Source organism: Notothenia rossii (genome assembly GCF_949606895.1).
Source record: "Notothenia rossii genome assembly, chromosome: 7".
Lineage (NCBI taxonomy): Eukaryota > Metazoa > Chordata > Actinopteri > Perciformes > Nototheniidae > Notothenia > Notothenia rossii.
Genome location: NC_136905.1, coordinates 51779967 through 51791092, shown reverse-complemented (window position 1 = coordinate 51791092; position 11126 = coordinate 51779967). Strand labels below are relative to the sequence as shown.

The 11126-nt window shown below is 40.9% G+C and overlaps 1 protein-coding gene across 3 annotated transcripts; it reads right to left on the bottom strand.

The window, feature by feature from the left end:
* Positions 1-336: 336 nt before the first annotated feature.
* LOC307045983 (uncharacterized protein) lies at positions 337-3625 on the bottom strand. Of its 3 annotated transcripts, XM_079692072.1 has the most exons (3): positions 2541-3625; positions 1639-1753; positions 337-1178 (listed from the first exon to the last, which is right to left on the bottom strand). In XM_079692072.1, the coding sequence occupies exons 1-3, from the start codon at positions 3096-3098 to the stop codon at positions 1150-1152; spliced, it is 702 nt and encodes a 233-aa protein (XP_079548198.1). In that variant the 5' UTR covers positions 3099-3625; the 3' UTR covers positions 337-1149. The 3 variants fall into 3 exon arrangements, 1 of the variants encoding a protein (XP_079548198.1); XR_013810038.1 differs by having other exon boundaries at positions 337-1753; positions 1847-3625; XR_013810039.1 differs by having other exon boundaries at positions 337-2010.
* Between the last annotated feature and the right edge of the window lie 7501 nt (positions 3626-11126).

Sequence of the window (11126 nt, the reverse complement as noted above, 5' to 3'; positions counted from 1 at the left end):
ATTTTGTGTATTGTTTGTATATTGTGTCTGTATTTTTTGTATGCCATGTCCCTCATAATATAACAATATGCACAGTATAAATTATACTAAATTATTATTGCATAATAGAGTAATGCACAGATGTTACTGTTATTCTAAATAATCCTAATCATGTTTTTATTTTTCCTGTTTTACAACTCTATATCACCAACACACACATATCCACACACACACACATAAAACCAACAGCACTTTTAAGAGCCACTCTCTCTCTCTCACTGTCTCTCTTTCTATCACTCTCTCACTTTCTCTTTCAATCACTCTCTCACCTTCTCTTTTAATCACTCACTCTCTCACTCCTACAAATGGCTGGAGGGTCCCAAAAAAAGACCTGCCCAAGCTGTAGGCAAAGTATTTACTGTGGTAATAAAATCTGCCCAGTATGTAACTATACACAGCCCAAAAATGTGAGACTGAAAAAGAAAATAGAAAAATTCCAAAGCCAGCAGCAGCAGTGGTTGTCATCAATGACAAAAAAACGAATCAAGTCCCACGTTATTGATGACGCCGCCATTCTGGTATTTAGTTATTACGTTCCCTTCTGAGCTAGGGGAATCAAAGGGAAGCAACACAACCAGAATGGGATTGGTAAAAGTTCTAAGTTGTTTTAATGCACAACAGGTGAACAAAACGGCAGGCAAACAGCCTGAAACAAACAAAAGAGCCAAAAACACCGGTTTAAATAACAAACAATAGAGGCCACAAAGGCGCAAGTTTAAATGGGCAACCAAACTAAGGGAGGACTCTAAAAAGTGAGTCTAAACGCATACTGGGAAAATAAATACTAATATAAAGAACGAAACAAAACCTCACTTTAAAAAGTGGTACAACTAACCAAATAATCTATACAAAACACAGCTAAACAATACTAACCACTCTAAACACAGACCACACAAGTTAACCACAGAACAAAGAGCAAATAACGAGAGGCGTCTGTTCCTCAACAGAGCCTCCAGAGTGTCAGTTGTCCCCAGCCTTTGTACTCCTCCCCAGCAGGTGTGCGCCGGCTGTGCACTTCGATTGGATGACGTCTCATCCAATCACCTCTTCGGATGCAGCGAGGGCAGGACCAGGAGATGACAGCCAATGACGTCGGGGCAACCACACAGCTCATTTACATATCACACACATGCACACAGCTGCAAACAATCCCAAACAGATTAACGAGCAGACAGAAACAGCAGCCGTAAGACTCCCCCCCCCTTAAACACAAACCCACAGGTTTTGTGAACTAAACACACCAACGAACTCCTAAGAACACACATTCTAACATCACTAAACAAACCTAACTAATAACACACACTAACATCACAACCTCAACCTAAAACACTAACATCACAAAACCAACCTGGACAAAGCATCGGCCAACACATTCTCTGAACCCTTTAATGACGGGTGTCTACTGTTGTAGTCCCGCACAATCAGAGCCTATTGCAGGAGACGCTGGTTGTGCTTGGACACGCTGGGGCAGAATATGAATGGATCGTAACATTTACACATCACAATTGGCCAAAGGCTGGGTCCAACATCAATCTTAACATGTTGTAGAGCCAAAACTAACACTAAGATCCGATACACGAGCTGACGCTCTCAGGTTACCGGGAGTGTCGAGAAGTCTAGAGGCTTGTCTGAGCCGGCGTGTTGCGCGTGTCGACATCCTCACGAGGAGGAGGGGGAGCCACAATTCCTGGCTTCTCCCCGGACGCAGCTTCATCTGAAAGCACAGGCACAATCACAGACTCAGATAATGAGACATCAGGAACACTTTTACTCGCCTGTGCACGGGTATGGGTGATCAGGCCAATACCGTTTGGCGGGGACATTTTCTGCCGCTGTTCCTTATGCTTCAGAGCTGCGCAATTGGCGATGACATGTCCAGGTTTGTGACAGTAAAAGCACTCCCTCTCCCCTCTGGTTACATTACACACATTCAACGGTTCAGTAGATGGTGCGGCTAACACACGGCGGGATCTGTCAGTAAAGACAGGGGAAAACACAGTTGTATGCGTCAGCACATACTCATCAGCTAACACAGCAGCAGCAGAGAGAGAGTTTACCCTTTGTTCGTTCACGTACCCAGCAATGCAATCAGGCAAACACTTCTTAAACTCCTCCAACATGATTAATTCCCTCAGAGAAGAATAATCCTTAGCTTTACCTGAGGCAATCCACTAATCAACCCACATCCCTTTTACTCTGGCAAACTCCACATGAGTTTGGTTAGGATCCTTCCTAAGGTCTCTAAACTTTTGCCGGTAAGCTTCAGGAACGAGTTTGTATACTCAGAGGATGGCAACCTTCACCACGGCGTAATCTAGACTGTCCTCCAACGTAAGAGCTGCAACTGCTCCCTGAGCTTTTCCAAATAATTTGCACGTTACCATCAGCGCCCAAACTTCAGCCGGCCACTGCAGCGCTGTAGCAATGCGCTCGAATGCACTAAAATAGGCATCCACCTCAGTCTCACGGAATGTTGGCACTAACAAAATATTGTTACTCACGTCAAAGGCAGGTGGAGGAGGTGGAGATGGCAAGTTTCCTCCGGCAGAGTCAAAAGCACCGGATGCGCGCAGTTGGGAGTCTAGCTCCAGCTGACGTATCCGAATCCGGACTTCCTTATCTGCCTCAATTTCTAGTTTCCGCACCTCTAGCTGTAACTGTGTCTGCCTGCTCCGCTCTTTATCCGCTGCCTCCAGCTGGAGACGGGCGAGACGGACCTTCAGTTGATTCCCTTCCCAGGAATCAGGACTACCAAGAGACGGTGGACTATAGCGAGGCGACGCAGACGGTGCTTTACACTGCTCGCTCCCCTCGCTGTCACTACCCTCTCCTTTAGCACGGACATTTGGCACAGTGAGCTCAGCTTGTGCAGGCAGCACCAGAAAACCCCTTTCCACCAACTCATCCACCACCAGAGCCTTCAACTCTTTTTTAAATAATTGTTTTGCTACTGGGAGACCGAAATGTTGCGCTATCTCATATAAGTCATTTCTACGACACTGAACTAACTGCTCATGAGAAGGACAGACCAAAAACGACTCCAAATCAAAAGTTGCCATACTCAGGTGAACTGCTTACAAAGTCCACCAAATTGTTTCTAGCTATGAAAAAAAACCACCTATAACCCCAGGAATTAGTTATTGATCGCGGACGAGCCCCCATGTATTACGTTCCCTTCTGAGCTAGGGGAATCAAAGGGAAGCAACACAACCAGCATGGGATTGGTAAAAGTTCTAAGTTGTTTTAATGCACAACAGGTGAACAAAACGGCAGGCAAACAGCCTGAAACAAACAAAAGAGCCAAAAACACTGGTTTAAATAACAAACAATAGAGGCCACAAAGGCGCAAGTTTAAATGGGCAACCAAACTAAGGGAGGACTCTAAAAAGTGAGTCTAAACGCATACTGGGAAAATAAATACTAATATAAAGAACGAAACAAAACCTCACTTTAAAAGTGGTACAACTAACCAAAGAATCTATACAAACACAGCTAAACTAAAGGCAACAGTCACACAATACTAACCACTCTAAACACAGACCACACAAGTTAACCACAGAACAAAGAGCAAATAGCGAGAGGCGTCTGTTCCTCAACAGAGCCTCCAGAGTGTCAGTTGTCCCCAGCCTTTGTACTCCTCCCCAGCAGGTGTGCGCCGGCTGTGCACTTCGATTGGATGACGTCTCATCCAATCACCTCTTCGGATGCAGCGAGGGCAGGACCAGGAGATGACAGCCAATGACGTCGGGGCAACCACACAGCTCATTTACATATCACACACATGCACACAGCTGCAAACAATCCCAAACAGATTAACGAGCAGACAGAAACAGCAGCCGTAACAGTAGTTTACAGAATTATCTCATTCACCAAAAGTGTGAAAAGTAGTTTTATTACTTTGTCAGAGGATTATAAATTAACTGGTATTGCTTCACATCCACAGTATTAATTGTATCATTAAAGGTAGGGTATGTACATTTGAGAAACCAGCTCGAGTGCGCTAGGATTTGAAAATACACAGCCGTAAAAAATCTGCCACATGGAAGGCTGACAGGCATGTAGTCCGTCCAGTTATACAGCCGAGCCGGCTAAAATAATTGGTCGTGCTCTTTACAGTACTACGGCTTCCACAGATGAATTTTTTTTATGGATTTTTTGTCAAAACACTTCAGATATATCCATAGCTATCGGGGTGTTAAGAGCATTCCATGGAATATAACAAAAAGTGTATCTCGAGCCGGTTTCTCAAACTTACATACCCTACCTTTAATGAGAATAGGCTATAATTCATGATTAATGATTTTCAAACAGAATTAACTATTATGTGTAGGAAGTTTAAGAAATGTCTCATAAGTTAAAAATCCCAAGTGTATTCAACAAAACATTATGAACAAATCATTGTTTTTATTATGATGCCAGGATATTAGTGAAGATGATTTATTTTGATGCTACTTCAGGGCAAGCTTGCAGATAAATTCAACAAATGTAAACAACAGTTTTGTGTATTTATCTAATAGATCTCTCTACCTCTCAACAATTATTTTCCCAGCTGGAGAAGTTGCATGCCCTTGGCTTGAAGCCCCTGCTGCTGTTGGCGTATCCCCCTATCATGAGGGTGGCATCTAAAACAAAGTTGTTGATGCCCACGCATGCCCAGTTGACCACATACGCCAAGACATGCCTCAAAAATGTGGAGGTCATCTACAATCTGATGGTTGCAGGTGAGATTGCATTTATTTAATAACTATCTGCACGAGTCACTCATGCATATATTGACTATCTGTTATACAATGTGTGGTGTTGATTTGTCTTGTTTATTTCAAAGCAACAAAGAGAGTCATTTTAAAGAGCTGGGGTCTCATTTATAACTGCTATGTATGCACAAAACAGGGCTTGAAAGAGGTGTATGCCACTTCCCATGCAAAAGTTGTAATCTATATATATTTTTTAATTGACAGAAGATTATGGTGACAGGGGAAATTGTCTATGCAGATGGTGAGGTGGTGAATTGAAGCCAGATTGTATAAATACATGTTATAAGCACTAAGCATCATTATACATATAACCTCTCACATATTTAATTTAAGTTAATATCACACGTTACTTAAATATCCTACATTCAAACCATCAGTGTTATTTGTGCATATGCTTTTGAGCCATAACTAATTCCATAAGCATCTTTCAATTGTAAAAGAAGTAAGCCAACTCAAATCTCAAATCAAATTCCACTTAGTATTTCATCAGCACTGTCTCGCAATCACATTCCCCATCATCGGAGCGCAGAGGAGATGGTTGAAACAGTATAGTACTGACACTCGTGGTCAGTTGTGGAGCGCACCGCAGCTGATGAAAAAAATCCAACATAACATGAAATAGCAGTAAACAATAGCAGAACAGATGCAAGTAGACTGTGTCTCCAATGCGTTCTGTGGTGCACAAAGAGCGCACTGAAGACACTCCGGCCCCCACACACGTCTTCTCAAGTGACCTCACCCAGCACATCTTTCCCTCCTACACATATGGATAGTAAAGTCTAGAAATAAAGCCAGTGACAGCTCTCGCACAATCTCACATATGAGTCCTATTTATATTGCAGGCCAAAACTTAAATAAATACATTTTGTTCACTTATCAAACTTCCATTTTCCAATGATAACCCAGTGTGGGGGATACCATTGACTTTTGCAAATATTGAAGCGATCAGTTTGATTGCTGTAAACATTTATAAACATTTATAAACATATAATCAATTTGACTTTTTTTTACAGTTTAGGTAGATTAGGGTTGCCTTTTTTTGCATGTTTTGCACATTGGCCTAATTTCATATTTTATAATGTATGTGTGTGTATTCCATGTTCCTGTTTTCAAACATTCAATATTCAAAGGTGTTATTGTCATATGCACAGCAACAGCGTAGTTGTTGCCAATGACAATCTTAACTCCCAGGCTCCTCCAACAATGCAGCATACAAACAGTACAAGAAGAAATAAAATAGTGCAAGAAGAAACTAGTCCAACAACGTAGGTACAAAACTAACATGCAGGAATAAGTCAAATATATACATCTAAAATAGAATAAGATGAAACAGAAAGTAAAATGAAATACTAATATGGGGAGTAGGGATGTGCATCTCCATCACTGAGGCCGATGCGATGCGCATCTCGATACGTTGCCAACGATACGATACATTAACGATACATTTGAAACACCAGGCGATGCGATACGATACGATTCACCCCTGTTGCGATACAGTTCGATACGATTTGATTCAACATTATGCGATACGGGGCGATACGATGCGATTCTACACGATGCAAAATAATGATACTTCAATATGGTACGACAGAGGATTTTTGTTTTATTCCTCATATTAAGCAAATAATACATTAACAAAAAAGTGCTTTACATATTTGGTTCTCTCTACTAGCACTGCACATCCCATCATGCTGTTTATTTTTTACCTTTTTGACCTTTAAAAGCTCTCCAGAGTACCGTACAATTGTATAACATCTCAAAGTTAAACAATTTAAGGATGCATTGCCCATGATTAACAATGTGCAGATAACAGCTACTGTTAGAAATTAAAATCAATGTTTTAATGGGGAAATGTAGTTTAAACATGCCGTCAGTTTTAATGCAGTTTTACACTGAAAAACAAGAAATTCTTGTGCACAACCAGCTGTTAAGCTTTATTCTGAAACTCTTTCATCTCCGGTTGGCAGTTAGCATGTGGTAAATTTACAATTTCCTAAAGAGGTGAATTTAGTAGCGAAATGATATGGAGTGGCGCAAACCGAAGCCTACTGATTTAACACTACAACTATAGATGTCGAGATACTACCATGCTGAATATTAAATGAAGGTACAGTTTATTTGAATACATTATTGTTTACAGACGAGAGTAGCATGTGACAACATCCGGAATGACCGGAAACCAAACGAGCCGAGAAGTATTTTTTTGAGTATTGATTACAGCGTTTAGAATGTGTTACATGAAAAGTGATGAAAGAGAATATGAGGAGAAAAGGCGTGTTAAGCATATTGAATGTGAAAAGAACCAATCCTCTGTTTAAATGCAACAACGGACATTGGAGACGAGGCGAGCCGGCTGGCGGGGAGGAGCCAGCAGAGGATATATATAAGAGCACCGGACGAGGGATCGGGACTCTTCTCTTCCCTCACGAAGAGCAGATCACAGCTGTTTTTCTTACTGAACAATATCATGCTTGTGACAAACCCGCGCCTTTTTTAATTAAAGTACCCAATTGAACTTTCACAGAGACTCCATTTAGTCTCCTTTTAAAGCTTCTCTCCTGGACGGGAGAATAACGAACACAGTTTACAATCTGGTGAGCTCCCCGACGTGATCCCGCTGTTTCCTGGAGACGCTTGCAGCCATTCGAGACACAAGAGCTCAAAGTATCGGTACGAAAATGCCTGTTATGACAAAGATTCTTCACTAGTTAAACTAGGCAATGTTAGATTTGTGTGTTTGACGGCAGCCGGCGGATCCTGAAAATAGCTGTGCATTTTAATGTTAAAACAACCCAAATTGATAAAATAATCACTCAAAAACCACGAGGCGTTGTTTTGTCACAAGCAGGGTGAGTTCACACTTTCTTTTGTTCCATTAACCCTGCATGCTATTAACCATGTGTGGGTGTTGAATTTTAAATATAAATGTGTGTGGACATTGTACTTCGGATAGGTGCCTTGCTGTTTTCATGTAGGTGTCTCTTGTTACCTTAGTAGTTAGTTAGCCTATGACGTAAGGGTATATAGCCCATTTGACGATTTTTGTTAAGATCTGGAGACATAGCGAATCAGTTAAGGGCCGAGTAAGTGAAAACCAGCAGGGCATAGCGAATTAACTCAGGGTTAAGTAACCGAAGTCAGTGCTTTAAAGAAAGTCCTTTTCGAGAAAAGGCTTGGTTAAGGTCTAAGCCTTTATCAGTGGTTAAAACTGTTCTGTTTTTAAACAAGATATTGCAGGTGGGCTACGGTAATCGTAATTACGACAGCAGTGCAGTAATAAGACGACGGTCTATTATTAGTTGCTGATAGGTCTCCATATTGGTCCTGGTTTGGCGTGTCCAAATAGCAACAGTTAACCATAGTCGACTATAAAGTCAATTATTACGTGGACAGGTTTATAGCTTGTGCGTAAGGGTTCCTAACTTTAAGTGATGATATCAATAAGATAAAGCCCATTTTTTTCATAGTAAACTAGATAGAAATGTTGTTATTTTAAACTAAGTGTTGTTTTGGCTTGGATTTCAGGGTTTATAATACCACACCAGTGGTTTACTTTGTTACGGTTCGTTTAAAGATCACCTCGCCATTGTTTAAACTCCCACCTGAGAGCCGCATGGACAAATCTCTTTGTCTACAGGTCAGAGTGCGAAATAATCGGGTGCCATCTTGTTTACACCCCACATGTGGAAAAACAAAGACAGGGCAATCGCCATTTCGTGAAATGCAAATTCAAAGCACTCCTTTCTTTGCTCTTATGCAGCTGGTTTCACTCCAATGAGGCATTTTCCTGACCTCCATCTTGTGAAGAACGAATAATACTTCTTGTCACAGTTGGAACTAGAAGGCTGAATCGATTTTTGGATATTAAAGGGAAGGATTGTTGTATTTTCAAAGTTTTGAAGTATTGCTGCTGGCAAAAGTGTATTGGCGGATTATTGATGTAATTCTGCTGGCAAATGTGTTTTGGCGGTGTTTGAAATATTCCTGGTTGCAAATGTGTTTTGGCGGTTACGTGCTGTGTTGTTTAACCAAGGTGTAATTTTCTTCCCATTTTAAGAAGGAAAATACCATTCTTTTTACCAATAGAGGTCAGTTTTACAACAGCTATTCCTAGTGAATTGAGCTGTAAATTGCAATAGCGCATTCTGCTGGTAGTACAGAATTGTTGCACTAATAGAGGAAACACTAAATAACATTTTGAAGTTTAATTTTAAGTGTTATAAATAAACATAAGCTTGATCGCCAGAATAGAATTGCAAAGTGGTTTCTAATTATAAGATGAGAAACTTTACATAATAACATAACCTAGACTGTAGAATATTCAAACACCACTTTATTGAAGCTAACACAAGTTGAGACATTTGCATAATTTCATACACTTCGGTATGCACTGCACAGGAGATTTGGATTTGAACCATATTCATATTTCAAAGTCAAAACCATACACGGTACAATTTTATTTTAACATTTCATATTTTAAATTTGAATAATTTTTATATAATAATTAACTTTATTAATATTTTACCCAAATAAACAAAACAAAAAAAAATTATATTCTATTCTAAAATTAATAAAACCTTGAGCAACTTAAAAAAAAAAAAAAAAAAGATTTAAAGTTCGGACGAACAGCAACGAAGGTGCTAGTCAGAAGATTAGTGCTTCATCTTTGATAAGTTAATAAATAATTAGAGAACATGTCACCAAAACAAACGAAGTTGAGACTAGACGCAGAGCCAGGCTCAACAGCAGATATCAAGGGAAGGATAAAAATCAGATCAGATGCTATAACAGTTCCAAATCTTAGACAAAAGACATGGAACCACATGGAGAAACTGTTGGAAAAGTGGCAAACAAGAGGACTGTTTCCAGCAGATGATCAGCCTGGACCAACGAAAGCCCATAGAAAAGCTGTAGTTGAACATGAGAATGCTGAATACCTACAACAGGAAAAAGCATGGATCAAAGCCGGACAACCCTCTTGGTATGGACCTGAAAACATTGCTATGAACAGAGCTGAAAAAAGAAAATCTAGAGTTGCAAGTCTGGTATTCCATCTAAAATATGTCAGCCAAGAATCAACGAACAGCATGTATGTGGCTCAAGGAGCAGAGCTCACAGCAAAGGGAGATAAGAAAGAAAAGACAGAAGAAGCTCCAGTAATCCAACCTTCAAAGCTCCTTCCAAGCCTGACAGATGCGCCTCCTCCCTACATGACAGAAGAATACAGTTTCTTTCAACCCCCAATACAAGCTCCAACTCTAGGTGTTTTAGGAGGAGTATTGGAGTTGGACGGTCTCCCCACAGCTACACGTGTCAAAGACTTGGAGTATGAGGTAAGACTCCTATCTGGTGAGCTCAACAGAAGATTGGAAGAACTAGGCATAAGAATGGAAGAGGAGCTCAACAGAAAGATGGAAGAACTCGGCAGAAGAATGGAAGAGGAGCTCAACAGAAAGATGGAAGACCTCAGCAAAAGTATGGAAGCACAACTCAAGAGAAGAGAAGGCGAAGGTTCTCCAGACACCACAACCGTAACTGAAGCTGGAAGACTCAAGAACTGCTCAACACTCATGCTACCGCTGATAGCGGCTGGAGAAGGAGGATTGAAATACCAAGCAACCCAGAGGGAAAAAGACGAAGAAATTAAAACATTACAACTAAGACTCTTGAAGATACAAATGGCTGAGAAAGATACCGAAGCTAATAAAAACAAGAAAGCGGCAAGGCAAATGGCAGCTACATCAGAGAAGGCAGGGCAGATTCCTCCAACAATTCAAGCTCAGGAAGAACCAGAGAATGCAATGCAGATATCTCAAACAGTTGAATCTCAGATAGTGCCAGAGAATCAGATGGAGAACCAACAACCAGGAGGTTTCCGAGGAGGCAGAGGCAGAGGAAAAGTTATCCGGTTCGAGGGATGCTACATATGCAATCAGCTGGGCCATTGGGCTAGAGATTGTCAACAACAACAAATGAAATACCCACCACATGCACCAAACAACGGCCCACCATGCAGTTTCCATGATGACGACGGAGGCAGGGGGTCCCAGAGATGTCAAAGACGTACAGGATTTCCAAACATGAACCAAATTCCACTGACAGCCTGGTATCATCCACAACAATGAGGAAGCTTAGAGGACCAGACCATCAGGTGATGCATCTTCAGTACTAGAGTATCTTGAAATCCAGCTACGTAGAGCCACATATGTCACCACAGGAGGGAGAGGTTGAATGTTATTTAAAAGATAGTGAGTAGAATATTGCATTTACACAGAGCATCCACAGATTAGAAATAGCAGAGTAGAACATTTAGCAGACTAATTTTTGTAATTA

Coding starts and splice junctions, on each gene's coding strand:
- LOC307045983 (XM_079692072.1), bottom strand. CDS start 3,098: ATGGCAACTTTTGATTTGGAGTCGTTTTTGGTCTGTCCTTCTCATGAG. Junction 1,754..2,540: donor CTCCTCCACCTGCCTTTGAC/GTGAGTAACAAT, acceptor CTGTGCTTTCAG/ATGAAGCTGCGTCCGGGGAG. Junction 1,179..1,638: donor TAGACTTCTCGACACTCCCG/GTAACCTGAGAG, acceptor GATTGTTTGCAG/CTGTGTGCATGTGTGTGATA.